Raw genomic sequence first — 26,557 nt, 5'->3', positions numbered from 1 at the left:
AAGGGACATTCTGAACTAGAGGTGTTTACTTATCTACCAGCACTTCATGGATTTCTCTTTGATTACTTTGTCCAGGCTCCCCTTGAAGCCACATCCATGAGGTCATGTGGCAATAGGACATACTATGTATCATTTTAGTGTCTCCTGTAAATTCTTACTGCAAGGTTGAATACTTAATGACAGAAGCATATAAAGTGTACAACAACTCCCCAGCAGTCATCTCCTTAACAATCCTGGAGAAGGCAAGAAGGGATGGGAACACCTGAGTGCATTTTGGCAGCAAAAAAATGAGCATTGTCTCTCTCCCCCCTGCACACATATGGTTACTGATGGTTAGTAAAGATTCAATTTTGTACAGATTTTCTTTACACTCTCTCTAGACCTTGGAAATTCTTTTTGTAACCATTCCAATACTATTACTCAATCTGCAGTGTGGTTAGAATGCACTGTTTAAATTTTAATAACATTGTACATTACTAAACCTAAGCATTGAAAGCAAGGTTTTTATGGAGTCTGCATAAATAAGTTAATATAACCCTAAGGTCTTAGTGACACCACAGTTTTGCCTTTTTTATTCTACAAAATGAGTAACTCAGATAAAAACCAACAGTCATACACTAGAAAAAAACAAAACAAAGCAGTGACTAATTTTTCAGTATTGCATTTTTTTTACCTTCAATATCCTGGTTGTCTACGAAAGGTGCTGGTCCCCATATCCTAACAGTGCCATCATCGGAGGCGCTGGCCATCATGGCTGGGATCTGCGGGTTCCAGCTCACGCAGTTCACCGTGCGCGTGTGCCCCGTCAGCTCCGCGATGGGCAGCTCGCTGCGCTTGTGCCAGATGTACACCTTGTGATCTGAACCAAGCACATGGAAAAGCAGCGTGAGCAGTACTGCTCTGCACACACCCACCTCTGGAGCCAACAGCACTTTCACACCAGCTCTCATTAAAGCCCACGTCAAAAACCCGAGTCTCAAGTGTGGAACAGCGCTGACAAAATTTTTCTTTTAAAAGTGATCAAAAGAACGCAGGCAAAGCTCTTCCATTAAGAGACACGTTCTTTTTTAACACCTGCAAGTCTACTACACTTGGTGTTTGAAGAGAAACATTTGACTGCCATGCAAATAAGACAATACAAGGCAAAAAAGAGAAATTAAACCACTCTTTAATTACAGGTACGGAGTTATAATCTTATTCTAAAGGAAAACTTGCAGATTTTCCCCCCCTCAAATAATTGTATTTGCAAATTAGTAAATATACTATAAAGTCATGAATACTAAGAATAATTATAACCACCTCTTGTTGATGAGTACCAGATAAGATCACAGCTCTGTAGTTTATGAAAAACATCTTAATACTAAAAACCTGTAACACTCCAGTGAAACTGCAAACAGAGCAAACAAGGGAGAGCAAAGCTTAATGGCTCAAATTGTGAGCTATTACTGTCTTTGACAACCAGTTATTGTGTGGTATTTAAAGATATCAATTTGTACATATTAAAGTAGATGCAAATAAACCCTACACATCCTATTTTGTGCTGGGAAGCTTTTAATTACTTCTAGCAACATGCTAGAAATAGAATAGGGAAATGGTTAGACACTCTACTGCAACATTTAGAGAAGAGTCATCCTTTATAACCAGCCATATTTAAGAATAACTGGGGAGTGGGAAGAAGAGGTGGAGGGTTGTCCCAGCTGTAGACCAGCAGCCTGTAACAAGTCTGTGGTTTCACCTGTCTAGGAATGACTGTGGAATATTCCAAACGGAGCTACATAAACTGGACAAGTATGTATTGCTAGTATTACACAAAAGCCTAATTTTAAGCAATCAAATGAAAGTATTTTGATCCATCTGAAAGGCTTTCACCTAGATGTCACTCTGAAGGCTCAGTAAACAAACCAATCTTCCTCTATTCCTCCTCCCAGTCCCGTATAAAACAAACTTGCTCTCTGACCTCCCTGCTAGAAAAGCCTCATGGTTTTTTCCCATGTGGTAACTCCCTTGTCTTGTGCTGAGCCAGCTTGTGTGAGGGTACCACCTTCACATGTGCTTGTGCTGATGCAAATGTTCTGGCCGTACTTCCATTCCACTTAGGATTTCAAGGGGACCACGCATCCATGCTATTCACCAAACAACACAATTCACACACTACACACACGCGCCTCTGCTCTGCCAGATAACCAAAGCCTAAAGACAAAGCAGTACTTTGGTTTGGAAAAAACAAGATAGCTACATTAAGGCAGCAGACAATTCCCCTCTGAGACAGACACCTCTATTTTCTTCTTATGGATGCAATTGTCAGGAAAACCCCTACCCAGCTGACAAGATGTTTTGACAATGAAGTTATGACAATGTGATCAACTACTTTTTAAAGCCAGCTATGAGAATGTGACCTATTAATATTGTTTGCTTGTATTTTAAAAATAGTTTCAGTAGCCACATTTGCAAAAAGGCAACAGCTTCAGACAGTTCAAATCGAAGGAACCATCAGTTTCAACTACAGTGGTTTTTAAACAATGAGGACAATAGAAAGCCAATAAACTGGGGTGAAAAAAAAGACTGGTGCACTACAGTATCTACACCTACACATGCACATAGTTATGGCTAAACAAATCCTGAATTTTCTGGCACTCAGGTCTCAAACCAAGAAGCCTGTCCAGCCATGAAATGAGGTTCACACTGGACTGGAGGGCTGGAGGTGCTGTCCTTCAGTCATATTCCACTGGGTAGAGTCAGAGGGTAAAACTTGGTTTTATTTTAGACATGTTTTGTGGTTCTCAAAAACAGATAGTAGGAAATGCCTTGGCCAATCTTGTTTCCCAAGAACTGTGAGTTACACAGTACTCACAATAATTTGTTTACATATTACAAGTGTAATTCTTAGTCCTGCATAAGCTTGAATTTTCAGTGACCTCCACGGCAGGTGATGGCACTACACCAGTGACAGAACTGAAACAATTCAACACATAAGCTTTTAATAAATTTCTACTCTTGCCACAGACAGCTGAATAAGAATGTACCACAAAGCTTTTAATCACCAAGAAACTCTACCAGACTACGTCAACAACTGCCTAATTTGAGGCTACTCTGTCTGTAATTAAAATGATTCTACTGAAATTAAAATAACCTCACCACACCTGTATCTTCAACAAGCAAATGAAGCTATTATTCCCCAGAAGTACATTTTATTCAAACCAGAAGTCTAAATATCATACTACAAAAATAAAAGTCCTCAAGAACACCCCACCCACTTCTAATTAAAACTGTGCAGATGCTTTTGCTTTAGAGGAGGAACACAAAAGAGTCAGTAATATGTTCTACCTCTGCCATCCTCTCAGAAGATTCTTTCTGCCAGCCCACAATTACTTCTTGAAGTATGCCACAATCTCAGCATGCCTCAAATTTATTTCATGAGCCAGTTGGTTTGCTTTTATAATGTTGTTGTTAGCAACTGTCATCTATAAGATGAAGGTATAGGAAGGATACAGTGTTTCAGTTTTCTGCACAAAGAATGGTGTTACCTTCACTGCCACTCGCAATGAAATCTTCATTATGACCTCCAAAACACGAGTGAATTGTGTAAAATCCTTGTGTAACACCTTGATACTTTCTCACTAAAACTCTGTCTTGTAAGTCCCATAAGTGAACTCCCTGGAAACAAGAAATATAAAGAACGTTATTTTATCATTGAATATTATTAACGGCAGTCTTCTGAACAGTGAAAAAAAATTACACATGGAAGTGCACTACTTTAGAGCCAACTTTGGTACTGTTAGTAGGTGAAAAGAGTAAAGATGTATATTAAACTTTCACCCTTAGGTCCCTTCCACTCTGAAAGCTTTAGTCTTACCCAAGGTTTCAAAAGCAGAAATAGATAAATAAAATCCATGCCCCCAGACATGTAAAGTGCCACAGTTCTTGCTGTAACTGGCTTCTCAATGCAACAGTCAGATAATTAAATTTAATAGTACATATTTCCTAATATGAAACTCTTGGCTATAAATTAGTCAAAAAAAAAATAAAAAATCAGGTCTCAAGAATAAGATCACCTTCTTGTCAGAGAATTCCATGCTATGTTTATGAATATTAAGGCCTTCATATTACACAATATACAACTAGTTAATATTATACAACTAGTTAATATCAAACATTACAACTCACATAAAAATATTTATAAACAGGTAGAAGTTGCAAGCAGATTTATTTCTATTTCCTTTCAACATCCCCAACTCACCTGAGTTGCTACATTTAACAAAGCTAAACGGCCATTTTTTGAAATAGTAAACGACATAATAGGGTGATCCTCTTGTACTCTGAAATTATAAGACATAAGCGTCAAGATAACCAGATAATGATGCAAACAACATCCTGTCTTTGCAGTATTATCAGGGAAAAATAGTTCCAAATCTGAAATTAGGTATGACTCTATATATCAGTCCAAGCCAGGTCTACAATACTTGTTTATAGTTAAAAGTTTATAGGCTAAACACCCAGACTCTGGGTTTGGCCAAAAGGGGTTTTGGACCTCAACTCCTAAATTCAAGGCAGAATCTACTAAAATATACCAAGAATTGAGAGGACTACAAGTACTTATGACAGAAATGCCAAAACATCCACCAAAAACCTACTCCAGTGCTTAGGAAATTATTTCTAATACCTGATCTAATGCTTGCTGAAACTTGCTCACTAATTCTTGTCTCATCTTTTAATACTGAGAACATTTAATAACTCATTTCCCATACTGTCCCCACACCCTTCCTCAGTTTTCTTCTGACACTAAGAAGCAGGAATTCAAAACCAAAAAAAGAGGTAGTTACATGTTCCTGTCTGTGAGATCCTCAAAGTTATAACCCCGAATTCGCTGGTGTGTGTCTGATGCTAGAACAGTTTTCCCATCACTCAAGCACCAAAGGCATTGTACTCTCACCCCTTCCCAGGAGTCGAGGAGATTACCATCTAAATCCTGAGCAGAAGGAAAAAAAAACATTCAACCATTAGTCTCAGATTTCTGAGGAGCTGTGACAGAAGTATTTTTCACTTTCTATTTCAGATGATTGCTACAGAAAGCAGTCTTACCCTTTACAATGGAGGGCTTAATGAATTAGGAGTTGGTTGTCTTAACCAAGGGCTTTTAGGAATGTGCCCTGGAGAGCAGGGTGCTTCTGTCACTTATTTTCTTGTGCAAGACACCTGCCACCTGCACCCCATCACTGAGCTGACCTTCACAGTGAGGTCTGCATACTACATGACTATTCTGGGAACCAGTTGGAAAAATAATCAAGAATATGGTGAAACTGTGGACCACCACCCCAAAGCAACACTAATCAAGTTGGTTTCAATGAGGGTTTCACATTTCTGTTTTAACTAAGAAAAGACAGCATGCAAAAAACTAAGAAAGATGCAGTCAAAACACTGTAGAATAAAAACACTTGTGGACAAAGGTACTGCTTTTTATTAGTTCTTTTTTTCTGAAGCAGCTAAGAAAAAAAAATCCAGACCACAAATCCTCCCTGAGGCCGACCAAAGATGCTCTAACCCTTCAAACTGCTCCATCCAAAGTGCTGCTGAAATACCTGCATTAATGTATTGCTTCTTCGAATTACAAGGGACCAGAAGCTTTAGTGTACATACACACAAAACTTGAAAAAGCATAGACCAAACTTTGATTTCTTGCTTTGCTTTCAAAGGGACAGATGCAGAGAACTTACACACTGATAGAACTGTCCACGCTGTCCTCCCGTTACAAAACGCTTCCCATCAGGATTCCAGGCCACGCTTGTTAAACTGTCTTCATGAGACTGGCTCATCTTTGTTCTCAGCTCCCCAGTCTGGAAAATAAACAAAGGCAGCAGGGCCTTATACCACAAGCCTTACCCAAAAAGGCACTGGTAATTTTATCTGACATGAATAGTGTTTGGAAGTGTATATGCTTCAACAAGTTTATTAAAAAGCAACACATACTTATGAACTATGCAATGAAAAAGTAGAACTACTTTAGCATATACAGTGAATCTGGACTTGATTTGGGACAATTTCTTTTGTCTCTCAAATCAAGAGACATGGAATAGTTGATGTGTCAGACAGCTAAAAGATTTTGAGTAAGGAGTGGAATAAAAAGAAATTACATGAACAAGCCAAGAGAGTGACAAGCACTATCAAATGAAAAGAAACCAAAACACTGAAAGAAAGGAGGAAGGGAGAGATTAGAAGAAAAGAGGTGATGAAATACATTTTAGTAAGAAATTAGGAATATTGCAATAGTTAGAATGTTTTCCTCCTTGAGCTGAAGTTCTCCATGCCAAAATTTAGCTTTCATGCCTAGCGTATAAAGCCAACGTTTCACAAGACAGAACACCAATGAGTGGCACTGTCAGTAATGCTCTTCACTAAGCCAATTTAGTCAATTAAACAGAAGAAAAGTGTTCCAAGGGTGAAGAAAGGGAACGTTTTTGTTTTAGAAAACTAAATTAGTTCAGAGTCCAAGACAGCACAAGGAAGTTTACACAGCTCTCAACCAAGGCAAAGGAAGCTTTTGTATCAAATCAAGTGCCCATAAAATTCAACAGCAGAAAGTGATTTTCAGATTCATAGAGGGAATGGAAAAATGCCCAAGTGCCTGACAGAAAGATGAAGTTCTGAAATCATAAATTGAAGCATCTTTCACTAACATCACTGTGAGGGTTACATGAAGTAAAATAGTTTGCATATTTTACATTTGCTACTTGTTAAAATCATCAGTGAGCAACTTCTTCCCTTCATTTATAATTCTGCCCTCTACTTCTCTTGATTCATTTGCTGTCCTTCTCCTCAGGAGCTCTCTGACATCCTATGCACTTACGCCATCTCTTCTCATAAATCATAGTAACCACACACACCAGAACTGCTGCACAATCCCAGACACTTAAAATTTGAACTCCAGTTTCAGTTTTTTCTGAAGTAAAAGAGCATTTGCAGGCTACCATAGTTATTTTTTCCAGCTGAGAGGAGGACACAGATCAGCAGTCCTTCTTTACATCCCCACCTTGGCACGAGTTTGCAGCAATTACTTCTTTCACACCTGTAGTATTTAGCGATTAAAACAAAAGCAGCAGGCTGACCACCAAGTTTTCTTTTTCACTCTTCGACATCACTTACTTGTACATTCCAGAGCCAAAGCTCAGAACAATCATCTGGGCCACAGGCAACAAGGTAGTTGTCATCTGGACTCCAGGCAATGTAGGAGACCCCGTACGCATGACCTTCTAACGTCTTAAGTAGTTTTAGCTGGTGAGTGTCCTGGAACAAGAGAGGTGTTCTTGAGACAATGCAAATCAACTCCCACCACATTTCACATTTCCACAGCATCCATCTACAGCATGACAGGTTTGCCAGTTTACAGGGCCAGAAAATGAAAGTGCCTAACTTTCAACCTTCAAAACAAGAACACTCATAGGTATTTTTGTTCTGGTCTTCTGTGATTCTGAACAAAAGTCAAGAAATACCACTGTGTACGAAGTTTTACATTACACTTTCCTTAGTGCAGATTTCTGTAGTGCCAAGTCTTTCTACTTCTACTAGAATATGAAAGTACTATTACCTATATTTTACAGAATTAGGTTAGTTTCTTAAAAGTAAAGACATGTTGGAAACCTGTTATGGTTAAATAGAGAACCAAAACCTTCACAGCTCAAGGAAAAAGCCTGAAGTGCCTATATTTTTATAAATTTGTGTGTGTGCTGCTCAAGGAAGGATATTTACAGGAAGATATTTTTAAAAACTTCCTTGAGAGGTGTTCTTATTTCAGAAGTGTTGCTGACAGCAAGCTGTTTTCTGCCAGATTTAGTGAATGAAGCATACTTGGCACATACAGCATCTTATATCATCTCTAAATTACAACTGTTTTACTGCTGCCTCGTCGGAGGAACTTGACTTTTCAAGAAACTTGTAAAAATAAATAGTACAGCTAGATACTGTGAAACAACCACACACTGGCTTCCTAAATACAGAAACATGCTTCAGTACAGTATTAGCACTGATTCTTGGTAACAGCATACATATACACAAGTAGAACAGAGCTTGTTAAAAAGTTGACAATGATTATTTTGAAGCTTCTTGGAAAGGGCAATCAAATTGTGCTCCCTCTACCCACTCTACCCATTTTTTCCCTTGCACGGCAGATGCTTATATCTCCAACTTCTTTTCAAAAAGGATGACTAATTTGAAAATCTAGCTTGATTTCTCTAATTGTCCCTTCTCTCTCCTTTTTATTTTTTTTTTCAGTATTAATCAACAGAGCACTTCTTAATTCTAAAGACAAAGACCAGAGGAAGAGTGGCATGAAGGACTGTTTCCTGGGATCAGCTGTGAGGGATTTGGTGACTCTCAGCCAGCCTGCAGCACTGGGGGTTCTGATGGCTAGAAAAAGTAAGTTCCCCAAAAGAAAGTGAGCTAAGAATAATCTTCAGTGTGCAGAGGAAGACAGGCAAATGACTGGACCTCCCTCAAGACCCCTTTTCCATTCTTATTATTCCTGGACTGCATTAGACACTGCTGTCTATAGCTAAAGTGATTTTCAAGGAAACTGAGTCATGTCTGACATCATCTCACATCCTGGAGCTTGTCTGGAACAGATACATTTCTTTTTAAAACAGGATTAAAGTAGCCTGTCACTTCAGCGTGTTTGAAACTCATGAGGAACAAGATACATAAGATATTCCTCTTCTAATGATAGTGCTCTGTGGCTTATTACTATCCTCTATACTGCTCTCATGCTTCCCTCCAAATACCATAAAGCTGCTATACCATGCTCTAAAACAGCAGTCAGTGGTATTTCAGGCAAACATCCCCAAATGTAGACAACCTGCCTCCAACTCACCACCAAAAGAAATCTCAGCACTTCTATCCCTTACATACACCTTTCCAAATTTTTGTTGTGTATGACAAGCAACTATTCAGGCATCATCTCAAGTCTGCAGCAGCTGAGCTCCTTGGCTGAAACGCCAAAAACCTGTCAACTGTTTTCAGAAAATGCAGAAGGGATTTTTATAGAGAGCCAGTTAAAGGAGAACTCTTAACAAAGAAGATGCATGTTAGACAAGGTGATGCACAGTGTGCTCATCCCTTGTGCTCCACAGAGATTCTGCCACACTTCCTGACAGTCAAATAATGCATCCCACACAAATCTAGTCAACTCAAGACACTATTTAATGCCGCTGAGTCTGCATTAGAACTTGGAAATTAGCATACAAAAATGACAGCAGAAGCATAGGTTAAGACAGTCTAGACATGTGGCTGGGTCTTAGAAAAGAATAAAAAATTTAAGGTATGAAATTACAAATACACATTGCAGCAGTGTCCTTACACTTCAAGGGGGGTGATGAAGAAAAAAAGGGAGAAATGAAGAATTCTCACACATGTGAAGCGTGTGTGGAAAAATCAAAAACTGTTCATTTAAAACAGGGCTCTCCCACCACTTGCCCAGACCTTGCTGGTTATTTGTTTCCATGTAGTTTATCTAAACAGATTAGAATAATTCTGTATACCAAAAGCCTTGAAAATCAGATTAAATTTATGGGTCAAAAGACACTGCCAACTGCTACAAGAAATGTGAGAAGCATCTTCTGGCAAATATGAAAATGAATTACTTGATGTGGCCTAATGCTATTTAAGTAACCACCTGCGTGACAGGGTTTCAATTTTTTTTAAAGCACTCAAAAAAGCAGACAAACCAATAAAACTCTACAAAACCACTTTTCCACTATTTTTTTAGAGATTTTTATTCTTTAGCAACCCTTGGTCAAAAGGCTTAGTCTAAAACTCACAAAACATTTACGTGGCTTTACTAAGCAGCTATTAGCTAACAATTCACATTAAGATGTGCTAATCAAGATGTCTTGTATTAAAACACATCAATATAGAAGGAAGATATGCGTCTACAGTCAAGTGACAAGTTAACAGCAAAGAACATTTTGATCCCTAATTCATCTAAATTACTCTGTTAAAAACAAAAACAACAAACAAAATACAGATAATTTCCACACTAAATAACAGAAGTCAGCTTTGCAGCTCTGCAGCTCTTGGCCCAGAGCACGCTTGCCCCAGTAAGACAAGACAAAAATCACAGCAGTCTTATACCTGAAAAAGCCACGGTGCCTGCTGTTAGTTCTGGGGCTACGTAACCATTACGCACATAGAACAGGGTTTTGAAGTCCCCCCATCATTTTAATAGAAAAAAGGACTCATATTATATGGCTCCCTAACCTGAAGTGAAAGAAAAGAAACTCAGCTTTCAAATCCTACTGAACACCAGTATGGAACTGCAGAAACCTTTCATTTTCCACCTCCCATACCAGATGGCACCTGTATGGTTAAAAAACCAAAACCAGATCTTATTTCTGATAGTGTTTCACAAGCATTAGCAACTTCAAATTTTGTGTGTATACATTCAAATTTACTCCCAGTCTTCAATAACTATGAAACATATGGATATACTTTCATAATCCCTTCTACAAGCCGAAGCAGACTTAGATTCATCAATCAACCTTTTTATTTATATACCAATAGATATGTGGAGGAAACATGTATGAAGTATCCTACAGCTATGCTATTTACAAGACTTTTACATCCCAGGGAATCGGATGTAACAGGGTTGCGGTCCATTCAGCCTGTCCTACAAGAATCACACCATCCTATCAGGAGAAAGCTGAGAGGGAAGTGAAAGACAAGTCAGACACATTTTCACACTTACTGGATCAACCTGCCATATAATAACAGTTGTGTCCTTAGATCCTGTTGCTAATTTAGTGCCGTCGTTGGAGAATTTACAGAACCACACTTCATTACAGTGCTCCGTTAGGATCTGCTGGGTATAGCATGGGAACTGTTTCCTGGGAAAACAAAGGGGTGCATTCACAGATTAATAAGAAAGCAGTACGATTCTTCTTGAAGTCAAGCTATCAAAAAAACCCAATCAAACAAAAACCTTATTTAAATACAAGACCAGACAACTTAGAAAACCCCTCTATTAACAGCTGCTTCAAGCAAGTACAGAATGAAGTGTCTTATCTGGCAACAAGCTCACACCATCAAGTCATCATAATTAACCATAAGAACATAGAACTGTTCTTATTTCACTCACATAATTTGTTACACTTTCATGTAACTTGGAATTAAACTGACCTCATCACGAGTATAGCAGTTTATTACCATATAATTTTCTACTGTACAGAAAAATACTATAGAATAGGTCTCTGAATCATAGGTGCAATGTTTTTACTTCTGAGGTTTTTGTAGCTAACTCACTTAGCTGTATCTTGCTAAGAAATTTTTCTTACATAAAAGTTCCTTTTCCCAAATGTGACCTTGCAATAAATTAGATGTTTCTTTGCCTTTGTTTTATCATTTTTCAGCTTTGCAGAGTACCACATACAACATCTAAGCATAAGTAGCAAGACACCATTGAGCTTTCAACTTGAACAGTTCTCCCTCACAAAATCTAAACTATTTTGTAAAATGCCGAGTTTATCAAATAAAATATTACATGATAAACTACTGAAGAAGATTCAAACATTCCTCTAGAGCCAATATTTAATATTCTAGTTACAAAGCAAAAAAAGCTAACAGTGAAATTATCAAGTTAGGTGAGAACTGGAGACAAGTTTTATTTGATTTAAATCTTGCCTACAAGCTCTCAAATAAGAATTTCAGAGCTAAGATAAAAGAAATGTAGGCTTTTACAGCAGATGTCTGCATTTTGAAGTAATACTGCAAGTATTACTTCCCAGTATACTGTATATACTGTATACTGAAGAATACTACAAGTTCATTGTTCAGATGCACTAGAAGACAGTTTCTAACCAGCCACTTTTTCTTCAGCTGCAGAGATCCTGAAGTGGTTTAGTCTTAGACTGAGTTTTTACAGCACTCAGGGCAACACAACTCTGACGGGACATAGTGGTACTAAGGGAATGACAGTGCCCTTGAATGTACAGTTTTGTTTATTACTGAGGATAAACTGGCTGAAAAAAAAAAACCAACCAACAAACAGCAGAAACACATCACAACACACCCACCAAAGGAAATAAAATAAAAATGAAAAAAGTCAAACAACCCCCCCATTAATTTAAGCAGAAAACTTACTTCCTTCACATTTGTGTTTACAAATACAGTTTGGTGGCAGCCAGGCTGACAGACACCTAAAAAAACATTTCTTCCCTGAAGCTAGAGAAAGTTCTGCTTCATGTAATGTCTGTACCCTCTCATCCATTTTATTTTATTAGAAGAGGTTTCCTAGTCTGTGCTTAAAGACTATCAAGCAGCACTGAACAACCATACAGTCTCATTTCCAACCATACAGTCTTATGGTAGAAAGTTATAAAATATACATATATATATATATATTTGGCTTCCTTGGTTATGTCTATACTTACTTGTTTATAGAGAAACACAAATGTGTTCTCCTCCTTTCAGCTGACCAGGAACTGCCTAGTTGCCCCTGGAAGAACACTAAACCCAAGGTAAAAAGCCCCACCCATGAAAAAAATACTTTGTTTTCCTTCACGTCTAGAGGGAAGCAGGCAAGCCCTTATACAGAGACGTGCCACCTACAGGAGCAGTGTTTCATTGTTATTTAGCCATATTTTTATAAATTAATGGTTTTGCTCAAAGCAGCAACTTGCCCCAGGAGGTGAGGCTGCATCCATAACTCACACAGTACAAGGGGCATGCTGTGTCCCAGGAAAGTCTTTTCAGCACATTTCATTTCAAAATAATACTCTATGGAACAATAGCTCTTCCATCTTAAAGCTTAAGAAAAGCAGCCAAGGTTTTGTAGACATGAAAAACAAGATGGATAATGCTGGAGCACACGGTTTTCATAGCAAGATACCTTTTGGTTCCTAAAAGGGGTGACAGAGTTATTATAGCTGCTGCAGAGACATCCCAATACTGAATTACGCTGCTCACAACCCAGCTGGATCAGAGTGCTCCCACAAAAAGTCCTCTTCACTTAATTAGTGAAACAGAACTCAGCAAGTTTGACTTCACAGACAGCAAAACCACATTAAATAACCTGGCTGTGGAAGGAAATAGCAGCAGTCTTGAAACAAGAAACCAGAACCAGTTGTCTCAACAGCTTCTAGCTTTGGTAATTAGATATTACTGAAGCTCAAAGGTTTTTCTTCACCTTTTATGAAGTGTTTCATTACAGATTGTTCTGTTCAGTACAAAATACCTGATTTATGTCATTCACTTACTGAGATAAAGCATCTAATAAAATTTCCTGTTGTTGTATTTACACAAGTTCAAAATTATAGAAAAAAAACCACTCAATAACCACCTTTTTATTCCCTGTACATATAATGCAAGATTTATTCCTCAACAAAGAAAACCAAAAAAAGGAAATGAACAAAAACACCGCACCAAAAAATCCCAACACACCCAACTAGGCCAAAGGCTCTCAAAACCAAAAATCATCATTCCCCAAGAGCATCAATTCTCTACTGTCAAAATATCTGTCACAATAAGATGAAATCCTGCACCTTTACTCCCAGTAGTGCCTCACTTGCATCTCCCACTCGTATCAAGTGAGTTTTGTAGTTACACATTTTGCCCGTTAGTGCAATTCAAGCATGCTTAACTAAAATAGTGCCTTAAGTCCAAAAGGGTTCCATCTAAAAAGGAGAAACTTATTAGTGTTCCATCAATTAAGTAGCACAGGACTTGAATTGTCTAAGCTATATGACTACTGTTACTTCTGTCACCTTTGTCAAAATTTTGCTTCCACTGTCTAACTCCCCTCACTATGTCCAAGCATGGCAGCACGTACAGCACACCACAAACTGGACTCAGACCCTTGCAACAGGCAGCTACAAAAGGATGAGGACAGAATGGAAGCCTTTCCTTTCAAGTGGGTTTTTGGGTACATTTGCTGGGGCTCTTGTTGTTGTTAGGGGTTTTTAAATTACAGTAGCCATGAGTATCTATGTATGTATACACACAGCAAATAAGCAAATTTAGGAAGTACTACTTTAGTTGAAAAAAAGGAATCAACAAACCAGAAACCCAAACTATGGTCAAACTTTTATGTCAGCAAATAGATTTAGATGGGGGAAATTCAAACCCAGGTTTGTTGCATGTAATATCTTTTCTACCTGTCTCTTTGTAGCCTGGCTTCAGTAAATCAAGCTCTTCACAGTGATCTCGAATACTCCCTGGGATTTGATTAATAATATCAAACTTGTTGCACAACATCCAAAACTACTCATGGACTTACTTAAATGTTAAATCTCTCTTAGGTAGTCTGATTTTAAGACTCACTTCTGAAGGAGGGAAGCCACAATACCAGTATATGATCATTTCCAACAGCTCTTAAAATGGGCAACATTCAAATGTCTGCACACACACACACACCAGCTGAAACAATGCAGTGCAGCAAAACTGTAAGCTAAAGGCTACTTGAATACATAAAGTGCAATAGACAGTAATTTTCAAACCTTAAGATGGCTACAGCAAAGTACTACAGAAGTCTGCACCTTTAAAAACTGATTCCAAGTAACCCAAGAACACAAGTGTAAGCAGATGTGTTCAGAAAATCTCTGTAAGCAAGTTTATCAGTCCTTAATGAACTTCCTCAGATGAGCTAACCTTAACTGAAAGCGATTCCCCTGCAAGCCCAAGTGTTAGCCTGCTACATGGATAAACATATAAGGATATCCCATACAGCTCTTATGTTCTAGCCCTTATTCCCTTAATCCACCATGCACAGCCCAGAAGTTTTCCATAAAACCTACACTGAGTTTTTAGGTCCTTGGCCAAGTTTTGCTGCACAAGGAAAAACTGCTCAAGTCAGCCATTCATTAAAAACAAACATCTTCCCGTTTCATGTCTAGAGTACTGCATTTTGAAGATTCAGAAGCAGCCTCCATTTTGCCACCAAAAAAAAGTTATCCAGACAGTCTAAAGAGCCAATACAAAGGTATAAGAGATACTCAATTCTTACTACCTTACAAATGTAAGAAAAATAGTTCTTTATATTATTCATGTTATATATTATATAACTCAGAAAAATAAACTGCACATTTCTCTTCTGTTTTAACCTTTGTGTCTAAAAGCGCCTGTGTCCACTCTTAAAAGTTACAGGGGAAAGTTGAGTTCATAGAAGCATGCTTCAGCAGGCTTTCTGCATTCAAGTAACCTTGAAGACCCAGTCTGGAAAAGCAACACACCACTGATTCTCCAGTGAAAAAACAAAGCAATCCTGTGCTGAGGAATAAAGACACTGGCTGTCCAAAATGACAAAAAACAAGTGGCTATGGATTAGCATTGCAGTATCTTATTTTTACACCAATCTGATTAAAATTTTTAAGCTTCAGTCTGATCCCATTACCCCATATCCAGCTACCAAAACCTCCTCTCTGCACACCTTCTTTACTCCCCACCTCCATTGCTCATTTAGTGAGAACTGCTTTTTCCCAGTAAAAGCCCATTAAACCAGCACAGAACAGTTTTCATGTTTCTGCTAACAATCAGATTATTTTAAAAGACCAAGAAAAGACTGCCCACCTCAGAAGTCAGGACAGTGTCTTACCTACTACAAACGTGATCTATTAGCAGCGAGACAGAATCTAGATTGCTGTCTAGTTTGGTGTTGTGATATAGGCACCGGTCCCGTTGGAGTTCCACAGCCTGGCGGAGCAGGTTCTGTAAACGCCTCGGAGGAAGCATCACTGATGGGGGTAGGTAGGCTTCAGAGGAGTTAGGAAGAAAAAACAAACAAATGAAGAAAGACTTTTCAGAAGAAAGTTACAAGTAAGAGCACACTTTGATTTGAGTGGTTTTGGAAGAAATCTTAGTAAATAACAGCATACAGCTTGTTGAATTTACTGCTATACACCTGGAATTAGAAGCATGAACTTCTGGAAAGCAGAGCTGTATGCAAAGTATTTGTTGCTATAGAGTATGTTGTCCTGGCCAACAAGCACCATTTACACAAGCTAACTCAAAACTCAGTATTTAACAAAATCTATAATGCTGTAGAACATCAGTATCAGCTATGTTCCTTTAAGGAATTCTCTATTAGGACTATGAAATGAAAGAATACCATGGGTTTTATAATTCTGGTACAGAGTATTACCACAGCCACAAGAGAGAGGAGAAACCATAATTCAGAGCCAAGTGTGAGACCACTATCAACCAGTACCAGTATCACCACTGGTTATAGGCCACACTTAGTTTCCACCACTCACTGTGGCTGGCATTTATAACACACACCCACCCCTCCCTAAACCACACATTTAATCACCAAGTTTATCACTACTACATGCAGCAGAGCTAAGAAGTAACAGGTCTTATTACAAGCAGTTTATCAGAGTCAAAAAAAGGCTAGGTACAGAAGACCAAAGGGTAAAGGCACCTAAAGGTATCCCCATGAACCAAGAAATACAAAAAAACAACCAACCAGCAAACACAGTCAATTCCCTGGGATGTGTAAGCTATACTGGATTTAATAGAGGTAAGAAGAATTCTAAACGCTAAAATATCTTACTCTGGAGTTTGTCCAAAAGTTTAGATCTGGAAGCTGTTCCTTTCCCTTCCCACTCTGCTTTTGCACGCAAGTCTTCTGCATGGCTACACATCAGGTACCTGTTTCAAAAGTGCACATACACCAACAGACCAAGTCTTTTTGGAATCATTCTTTTCATTTTAAAGCACGATACAGACCATAACACTTTTAATGAACTACGAACAGGTAACTTAAGCTTGAGACCAATAGGGAAAAAGGCAAGGAATTACTTCACACAAACACATCTTCTGAACGAATGTCTGCAAACTGCCCATACAAAAAGAAAACAAAACACAAGCAATTTTAGGAGGGTAGAAATGTCTTTTCATCTAAGAGCAAACCAGATTATACTCACTTAAATTATAAGGTAATAATGGCTAATAATTCTCAAGATCAATGACGATAGATATGTACACATGTATTAATTTGGGTTCTAGTAGTATTAAAGTAAATCATCATCAGGTTGTTTCCAAACATCTGAAACAAAATACTGTCTACTAAACAGCATTCTTTACGCAGCATTTTATCACATCTCAGTACAGCTTATTATTCATCAAGACAGTAGCTTGAGTCCTCACAACATCAGCCATCAAAAGCTACAGAATTCCTTAAAAAACCTCTCTGCAAGAGCTCTCAAAACCCAAACACTTACCCACTGAGGACATGAATGCGTTCTGTATTATATTTCAGAGGCGTCAGTTCACAGCGTAGAACCTGAAGTGCCTCCAGGACCTTGCCATCCTCCAGGTATTCCAGGTACTTCTGCTGCAGCAGCAAAAACTTCATCCTCTGACATGACAGAAAGCAGCAGTCAGGGGAAAAAGGTTGACTGAAGTTTCAGAAAACGTTTGAGCCTAAACAGAACAGTAGAAACCATTCTACTATGCCCTTCAGAAACACAGCTCTAAGTTATGTTTCATTACTCAATTTCTTTTGTTGGCTTTTCAACAGCATTGCAACAATTAAGTTATCTGTGAATTTCCTCCCTGACTGATGGGGCTCCAAGTATGTTCCTATCTCATTCCTCAGATCCCCCCCTGCAAGTGGTCGCATTTTCACCTGCTCTCTCTTTAGTCATCGTCCTTCAAACCCTGCATTAGATAGGCTTTCAGTGAAACATTCTATCAAGAAAAGGGCCCCAAATCGGCTATTCACATATTTAAGACTGCATGACAACACACAACACAACAGGACAACTCAACAACTTCTCATACTGCTTACACAGGCGTTGACATGGATTGTTTGCATAGCTGCATAATATATAACAGTAACACACTCACGCTGCCTGAGGTTCGGGGATTTTTTTGTAGTTCCATGTTAACTTGTTTTCCTTGGGTGTTGTTTTCGGGATTACAGAAAAAAATAGTTTCCTATATTTAGAAGTCACTTCAACACTCTGAATTAAGTGCTGTTATTTCATAGTGTTCCTTTCATTTATACAGTCTTTGGTTGTTTACATTAAAAAAAAAAAATCAAGCCTGCTATTCTAAAAACAAATATCTGTGGGTAAAAAAAAAAAAAGTAAAATAGGCATTAAGTTAGAATATTAAAAAAACCTGAAGGCCTAGAAATTTTAATACCAATTTAGTAGAAACACACTTTGGTTGTTTCTGGATGAAACCAAGTATCTTGTGTTTGTACACATTCTTTACTGCTACCAGTTATCAGCCAGAAATGACAGGTTTAGTCCACAAAACTCACCAGGTTGAAGAGGAAAATAGGGAAAATGTACATGCTTAGACAAACTGGTGAGACACAGACTGGAGATAAAAGTGTTGAAAACTAGATTTGCTTTTCTAATGAACATACCACCAGTTCAATCACCAGTTTCCTTTGCTTTCATCAGACCTCAGGCACCTCACTATTTTCATGCTCATATTTGGTCAATGTTTACTTAGTTTCAAACACACTGCCAGCCTCCTTAAGTAGAGGGATAATCAGGAAGTTTAAGATGTTCCTGTCCTATTAAAGTTCACATGAAAGTTTAAGGCTCACTAGATGTTAAATGTAAAGCTAAAACATAAAGCGTTTTCATTTCCAGAGACACTCAGTTCTTCAAAAGAATGAAGTTTTCACATACAGTGCTATTAACTTACCACACAGCTTTGTGAAGCATAAAACATGACACAGTAAAGATGATTTATATTCAAACTTGTCTGTAGTGCTCTGCTGTCCTGTATCTGACAGACAAACCTGTACTGCACTCCCAATCCAGCTCTTTAGTTTATCTGAATTTGGAATTATTAGATCATTACTGTACAGTTCTTCCAGGTGAGACAACTTTTTTCAATGTTCTGACATGTGAAAAACCAAATGAAAGATATCCCAATTATTTACAAGCCCAGTGGTTGGCCCCATGCAGCAGGCCAGCAGACCCCACGCTGTTTGCTTATATACCAGCAGCAGGAGGGACAGGAACTTCCTCCACCAGCTGTGCACATGCTCTCCAGGATACATGGAGATGCCCAGGTAGCACGCACATGCTGTATTTCACTGCTCTTGGTCACCTCACACTGATGATCACCACCAGATTAAAAAAACCTGATATTTCCAGTTTGTAATAAAAACTGTAATCCCTCCCTAACTTACTTCTCCATTCACTGCATATAATATTTATTTAATTTATAAAATATTTCTATTAAATGTGATAACCTACCTTTTCTCCCTCCTTACTTTCAGGACTTGGCACATTAATTTCATTTTGTTAGAGGAAAAAGTAAAAGGAGCAGAAAAACTCTCTAGCATGGGTTTAATAACATCAGACCCAGCAATTCCATGAAAGCATTACAGGAATACTACCACTCAGAATGCTGTTGCCAAAGAGGTGTAATTTCAGTTCTAGGCAAGAAAGTACAGTTTTAAAAAAGACATCATCAGCGCCATGTGTGACGTAGGCATATCAGGAATATAAAGGCCTTCAGAAAAACCAAGTAGTATACATTTCATACAGCAGCCTAATGGGGAATTAGAATAAGAAATAAGCAACTTGAAATAGCAACTTTTCAATAGCAGAGGGCAGGGACTAAAGTCTTGATGGGGAAATGAAATTGAACTGCTAAGCTATTTTGATAACTGCTCCAAAACTTGCCCTACAGCATACTCAAACAATGGCATGAACTTCCTTTAAGGCAAGAGTCACACTCCAGTAGCATCACATTGCAGGTCATTTTTTAATGTTGGGGCACTCATTGTCTCCTACTTCCCAGTTTTGTGCAATTAGTGACGTTGCTGAAAACCAGATTTCTCTCAACTCCTCTATGCCCTCCTAAAAGTACTTCTAATTTCTTCCAACACCACCTTCTGCAAAATCTATGACTATTTTGGGTACATCACCTCTTTTATAGCCCAGACAACCTCTTCTAGAAGGAAAGACAACTGTTTATAATATTGACAACTGTAAAGCAAAAGCACAAACTCCACTGATTAAGTAGCTTATTATTTCTCCGTATTTTTTAGCTGCCTTACAAAGAAGGAAAATCAAAATGATCATGATCAAAACCATACCAAAGTAACACAAGTGCCTGGGATTTGTTATCATAGTATTTGCAAAGGAAATTCAACATCATTACACTCATTACTGCTGAACAATTTAAAATTCAGACACCTCCACTTCTTAGCTTATAGCCAAGATTCCCCACCCTGAAGGACCCCTGCAAAAGTCCAATCCAAGCATCAGCACTGCAGTCTGCCTGGTTTTGTTCAGTTATTACTACCTCATCCTGTCTTTCACCTCTACAGAAAGGATGAGGATAAAGTGCATTACTTTGTTGTTTCTACAAGCTATTATTTAGGTGTAAACTGAACTCGGATTACCCTGGGGCAAAACAAAGAGTTAACAGATTTACAGGGTTTTGTTTGTTTGTTTCAATGTATACAATATTAGCATTTTTCTTTCTTCAAACTACAGCCTTCAATTACTAACATGAATGCTTAGTACTGTACTCCTTCCTTGTCCTAACTGTTAGTACAAAAGCCCATTCCAGAATCCTAAATTCTAGAAAGTCTGGCATGTACCATAACTCACCATCACTACATAACCAAAGGTGAAAACCTCAGTAAACAGAACTGTGAAAGGAACAGGACAAACATACTGCCACAGGCAAGAAAATGGGCCATTTTGATCAGTAACTGTAACCAACAGTGAATCTTCAGAAGTTTAATGAGCAAAATGCAAAATAATCTAAGTTTATGTCTAGATTTTAGTGTTATTTTCAACCTGTGTATCTAAACAAGCTCCACAACAGTTTTATTAATGTACTAGGAGTCCAAAATAAGTAAACATTGCTGAAACAACTGCTCTTTGAAATTAAATAGGTAACTAAAATACATGGTGAAATTATCAGCGAGTGTTTCAAAACAAACTCGACACAGTAGCTATCAACTTACAGCCTACAGAACTAAGATCTCAGTTTTCTTTATCCTGTAGTCTTTTACTTTGATAGTTTTGTATAACACTGATGAAAACCCTTAAAAACAATCCAAAACTCAAATGCCCTGATATGTAAAGGGCAGAAAACATTCTGGTCTACAGAATTCAGCATGGAATTTAATGACACTTCAACCATACCAAGTCCTGCCACACAGGGAGTAATTAACTCCAGCAGGGAACTGTCCTTAATGCTGGTAGCAAGAGGGATACCATGCAGGCAGGTGGAGCACTTTACTCAAATGGTAACAGTTAACTCAGTTTTTAGATTGTACTGCCTGTTGCAGGCTGTATACCTCTGGAATAAGTAAAGAGAACAATTTGAAGATACTTTCTAGATGACTGTAGAGGAATAATCTCCAAGTTTCTTCTTAGGTGCAATGAAGTACCCAAGACAGATGCCATCACATGCTTGAGTAGCCCCAAAGTAAGCAAAACCTCGGGCTGGCTTGAAGTTGGTGTTTTCTAACTGTTACTCAAGGAAAAACATCATGCTTGATTCAATTATAAAGTTTTCCTACAGATTTTCTAAGCTATATCTTATATGTTGGAAAAGTAAACATGACTAATCACATACTGTACAGCACTCAGTTGTGTTGACACAAATAGAAATAGCAAACTGTCCTGTGTGCTGCCACACCCTCCTCCCCCCATATCAACACTGCATCAAAGCCTTAAAAATTCACATCAGCCATTTCATATTTAGTGTTTTCACCTGCAGAACTTAAAGCACTTTGCAGAAATCAGGAAATTAAACATGAGTAGGATTTTTAAAATACATATACATCTCCCATCACTGACCAGACATTTCAAAAGCAACTATGTATCCTGGTTATTTTGTCCAGGTCATACTAACTGTAAGGGGAAAAAAAAAACCAAAACCAAAACAACAAACCCACCCAAACCACAAACTAAAAACAAACCACAAAACACACACCCTACTTAGTTAAATAGTCTATGTCATCTAAATTTTTAGGTACCCATTCTTCTTGTATGCACACATTTTTAAAACATCTAGTCACAGTGTGAGTCACAAGTCAGGCAACTCAAAATCCAATTTTCTATTTTTAAAGAGTTACCTGCAGCAGCACCTTGTTTGGACTCTTCCTCATCAAGACATTTATCACCTTCATTAGCTCTGACTCTGCTGCAGTGGGGAATACCGACAGAGGATAAAGCATCCCTCCTCACCTGTAATGATCTCTCTCTACCTTCCCAACTGCTGAAAGCACTAATACCCACCCAGAACCTCAACCATGTGCACAAAAGCTAGACAGGGGATGAGGAGGAGACTCTGTGCATGCAATAGAACACACACAAGCTCAATTTATCCTTGCAAATAATGTTGTCTTACACATATAAGACCTTCAAAATTGTTACCTGTTTTAAATTATATCAAGTTTATATAAAGGAGATCAACTTCAAAAAGAAAATAATTCATATGGTTCAGGTGAAGTCTAAACCAAGCTTTACTGCACCAAGCTTTATGGAACCAGTTAAGACATCAGTATTAGAGAATGATCTTCAGAAGAACAGAAGGAAAACATCTTTTTCTCTTGATTTGAGTTCTCCAAAAAGTACCATGTTGATAACTCAATTAAACCTCTTGACTCACTGACATGCAAAACACTTTAATACTACAGACAAACTTCGTTACTTCAGAAGTCAGAAACATGAGAAAATTTGTTTCAAATGACCATTCATATTCCCATATAGCAGATCCATGCTTTCAGGCTGCACAAACTATCGAAAGCTGCATACAATATTCTCAACCCCTTCAGGTCTTAGACAAAAGAGAAAGTGAACTAATGGCCTAATTAAGAGGTGCTAAGCTTTGACCAAATTAACAGAACCAAATGTAAACTTCTGTCAAGTACCCTCTGATGTTTTGTTAAACATCTGTGTCTCCTACTTCATTTCCTGTTCTCTCTTTCTTTCCCTCCCCCACCAGACAGGAAATTGTCTTGACAACAAATGAATCAGCTAGAAGTGGAACTAAGCAGCCATCAGCTGATTCCTCATTGTTTACAGTCACAGACACTTCAAAAAGCCTTGCTACTGTTTGCCTCCTAAGTGACCATAGCTTTTCTAACTTCATCTCACTAAAATAAACGTTTAAACACAACAGAACAAGCTCTTTGAAGAGCCAAGTGATGATTTTCATCTTGAGATCCAAAAATCAAAACAAGAAACACTTTACTCAAAGCAACTGAAATCATAACACATATTGTAGTTGTCAAGTCACAGGACCCACTAACCTTCTATTTCTAGGTTTATCTTTTTTTTTTTTTTTTTTTTAAAAAAAAGCCACCCAAAGAGAAAAAGCTCTAAATAAAATCCCAAACAGCAATACAAATGCATTTTCTCTTTAAAAGCCATCTGGAAAAGCAACAGTATTGTTCATGGTCTATAGCAGCCTCTATATTCTTGTAATGTGCTATTACAATACCAACTCCACATTAGTATTAGCCCATTTTATTTCTAAACTTCTCTTCCCTCAAGAAAGCCTAACTCCTATAAACACAGAGATTGTGAGAAGTATTTCAAGGTTGAAATTAGTATTCAACATAGGCAGTTTCTACAGAAACTGACCTATTTTAGGACTGTGACAGGATTTATATTTTATCAGTTAGGTATGTTTAATGGAGTTTTAACACTGAGTACACCAAATCCTAGCCTCAATACTTCTGGGCTGCCTATCTCACATTCTACAACAGAATAAAAGAAGTTCAGATTAGTGTAACATTTGAGATAGCATGCAAGCAGCTTAAAGTAAACAAAAAAGAGAAAACAAGAACTATGGACAACCAACTCCATAGTGAAAGATTACACCACTACAATTAGTCCAACTACACAGCTCTGAAAGAGTTCAAGTGTGCCTCTTACCACAATTGCATGCGGAGAATGCACTAAGGCCTTAAGTTCATTCAGGTCGTTCTCAGCCTGCAGAAATCGGCATAAGAAAAAAAAAAGTATATAAGGAGGATGAATTTTGAATTCTCTCATAGATACTATAAATTTCAACAGTGGTTAATACAGTCCTATAAGCCCTACGTTACCTTATCCCATTCTCCTTCCATGACATGATTGCGGAATTTGGTAGCTGAAGGATGTTCTAAACGACATCCTGACTCTTGCATGAGGAGATCAACAGTCTGGCTGCAGGAGAGATACAGTGTAAAAAAACCCGACCAGTTTCACCCTCACAAATACACCGCCTGCTATGATAACAGTTTACCATACTTCAAAGTAACTTTAATAAAACAAGAATATGATGACCAGATTCAGATGCTTGTTCAAGAAGATGATCTCAGTTGCCTGAGACATGTGAAAAGCTACCTCTAGCTAAAGCAAGTTGTCAAGGAGCTTGAAAGCTTTGCTGAAGTACCATAAAGTATGTGACTTACCAGCCACCACAAAGAGCCAGCCCTGCACAGAAGATAAACTTCATGAAGGAAGATACAGTCTAGAAAGCTGTTAACTACTGGCTGCCATCCCCTGCTCCCTCCCCCCTAAAAGAACAAGGAGAACTACAACATCTGGCACAGGCCTAATTTTTTCTTCTTCATCACTTCTTAAAAGACTGGCTCCTTAAAAAAAAATAAACAAACTCAGGAACCTGTAGCCCTCCCCCTTTTATACTAAAAATAGCTTATTTACTGTGGTGTCATCTATGAATAGTCACGAGTTGTCTGCTGCTGTAAACTTGCCTCTTGTGTCAGAGGCAATTTATTTTATGGAATATGTGCTTTATAGCTGACCCATTCTGCAGTGTTTTGAAGACTTCTTTTGTGGCTACATAAGCACTTTGCAGGACTTCTCTACCCTCCTTCCAAAATGATGACATACCGGCTAGCTTTAGCTTTACTCCCAAGTGTTGTGATTAAATACTTAGGACTTCCCCTATTCCACTGGGAAATTATTTTTTCCATTCTGATTTTAAGAAAGGACCAACATTCTCATTTCTTGTTTGCAAGTAAGATTATTAGCAAAAACACGTGTCCAGCACAAATCTAGAGAGGCCTTCACCATTTAGAGGGCCAAAGGTTTCCAGAGTGAAACCAAACAGCCTGCTTAAGTGGCAGTTTACTTTGTGTCGCTTCCTCCGAGCTGAAAAGCCAAATCTTGGAGCTCATCTGCGAAAAGCCGCCCCCCCCACGCCCAGCTGCGGGCTCCATTATGTTTACCAGATAACTTCTCCCCCACTAACACATTTGTATTGATCTACCCTTATCGGTGTGCAACTCGACTTCCATATTGCCATCCCTGGCAGGGGAAGCTCCTGTCCTGTCCCTTCGCTAGACACCGGCACAGACTCGGAAAACACAGCTCCGGCTCCATTTTCCAGGAGTGGGCCTGCCCCACCGCTCTGCTTCGCAGCCGGGCACTGCTGTCCCCTCGCTGGAGGCCACTGGGCTGCGACGGGGCAGTTTTGGCCACCAACCCCCCCGCCGGGGGTCCCTTTCCTCTCCCCTCCTCCCCGCTTCGGGCTGCCCATCCTCCACGGGGACCCCGCGCCGGACCCTCCCCGCGGACGGAGCGGAGGACGGCGGGGCGTGTGTGCGGGACTGCCCCGGCCCCGGGGGGACCCTTCGGGTCAGGGCGCCGCAGCAAACGAAGGAAGGAAGGAACCTGCTCCCCGCCCCGGCCGCGCTGCCCCTCGCCCACCGCGGCCACTTACTTGAGCCCCAGCCCGTGGAGGTGCTGCCCGATCAGCCGGATCACGTCCTCGTCGGACTGCGAGAGCCGCTTCTTCTTCTTCAGGGCGCTGCCACCGCCGCCGCCGCCCCCCAGCTCGGCGGCGGCGGGGCCGGGCCCCCCGGCGGCGGGCACCCCGTTGTTGACGCCGAGCCCGCCGGGGCTGCCGCCGCCGGGGCCACCGCTGTTGGCCGAGGGCAGCAGCCCGTTGGCGTGGGCCAGCTGGTCACCGGCGGCCGTGCCCGCCGAGGCCTCGCCGTTCTGGGCGCCCAAGCAGCCCAGCTCCGGGCCCTGCGGCGGCGGCTGCTGCTGCTGCTGGCCCCCTCCCGCCCCGTTGGCCTGCATGGCACTGCTGGCGATGCCGCCGCTGCTGCTGCTGCCTCTGAGCGGGGCGGCGGCGGGGGCGAGCCCGGCGGGCACCGAGGGGGACTGGGACGAGGTGAGGCCTGCTCTGCCCGCGGAAGCCCCGGGCTCTCCTGCTCCCTCCACCGCCGCCGCCGGGGAGGCCCGGGCTTTCTTCCGCGGGGGCGGGGAGGCTCCGCCGGTGTCCGAGTCGGAGGAGGAGGAAGCGGAGGCCAGAGTTTCCTCGCCGAGAGCGGCCGTGGTGGGAAGCCGGGGGGGCGAGGAGGGGGAGGCGGCGGGGGCGAGGGGAGGCGGAGCGGGGCCCTGCGCCCGCCGGGGGTCCCGGAGGCAGCGCCGCCGCCCGCTCGGGGCTCCCTCTGGCGATGGCGGCCGCCGCTGCCCTGAGCCCCCGCCCGGCAGCCCCAGGCGCCCGGCCCGCTCCGCTCACTGCCCGCCGGGTTTGTCTCCTCTCAGACCAGCTGCACCTAATGGAGTCCGGGCCGGGACGTCACAGGAAATTCCTGCACTGCCCCCTACACACACTTCCG

The 26,557-nt window shown here is 40.1% G+C and overlaps 1 protein-coding gene across 3 annotated transcripts in view; it reads right to left on the bottom strand.

Annotated features, from left to right (window-relative positions):
• WDR26 (WD repeat domain 26) overlaps positions 1 to 26,302 on the bottom strand; it is a 31,907-nt gene extending 5,605 nt beyond the window's left edge. Inside the window, exons 1-13 of one of the 3 annotated variants that reach the window (XM_014252884.2) lie at positions 25,651 to 26,302; positions 24,029 to 24,128; positions 23,856 to 23,912; positions 17,196 to 17,332; positions 16,526 to 16,623; positions 15,569 to 15,725; positions 10,730 to 10,868; positions 7,138 to 7,278; positions 5,712 to 5,831; positions 4,821 to 4,966; positions 4,238 to 4,316; positions 3,525 to 3,654; positions 674 to 859 (exon numbers count right to left, since the gene is read on the bottom strand). In XM_014252884.2, the coding sequence (XP_014108359.2) occupies positions 674 to 859; positions 3,525 to 3,654; positions 4,238 to 4,316; positions 4,821 to 4,966; positions 5,712 to 5,831; positions 7,138 to 7,278; positions 10,730 to 10,868; positions 15,569 to 15,725; positions 16,526 to 16,623; positions 17,196 to 17,332; positions 23,856 to 23,912; positions 24,029 to 24,128; positions 25,651 to 26,012 (1,852 nt within the window). In that variant the 5' untranslated portion in view covers positions 26,013 to 26,302. Of the gene's footprint in view, positions 1 to 673; positions 860 to 3,524; positions 3,655 to 4,237; positions 4,317 to 4,820; positions 4,967 to 5,711; positions 5,832 to 7,137; positions 7,279 to 10,729; positions 10,869 to 15,568; positions 15,726 to 16,525; positions 16,624 to 17,195; positions 17,333 to 23,855; positions 23,913 to 24,028; positions 24,129 to 24,376; positions 24,498 to 25,650 lie in introns of those variants that run through there. The other 2 variants (XM_088052595.1, XM_014252885.2) reach the window with 2 other exon arrangements.
• Positions 26,303 to 26,557: the final 255 nt, after the last annotated feature.

This window comes from Pseudopodoces humilis, chromosome 3 (assembly GCF_049639895.1).
Source record: "Pseudopodoces humilis isolate 2021_Gansu_Grassland_sample_001 chromosome 3, ASM4963989v1, whole genome shotgun sequence".
In the NCBI taxonomy this organism is placed as follows: domain Eukaryota; kingdom Metazoa; phylum Chordata; class Aves; order Passeriformes; family Paridae; genus Pseudopodoces; species Pseudopodoces humilis.
Note: the sequence above shows the minus strand (reverse complement) of the source record. Positions and strands in the feature narration are given on the sequence as shown.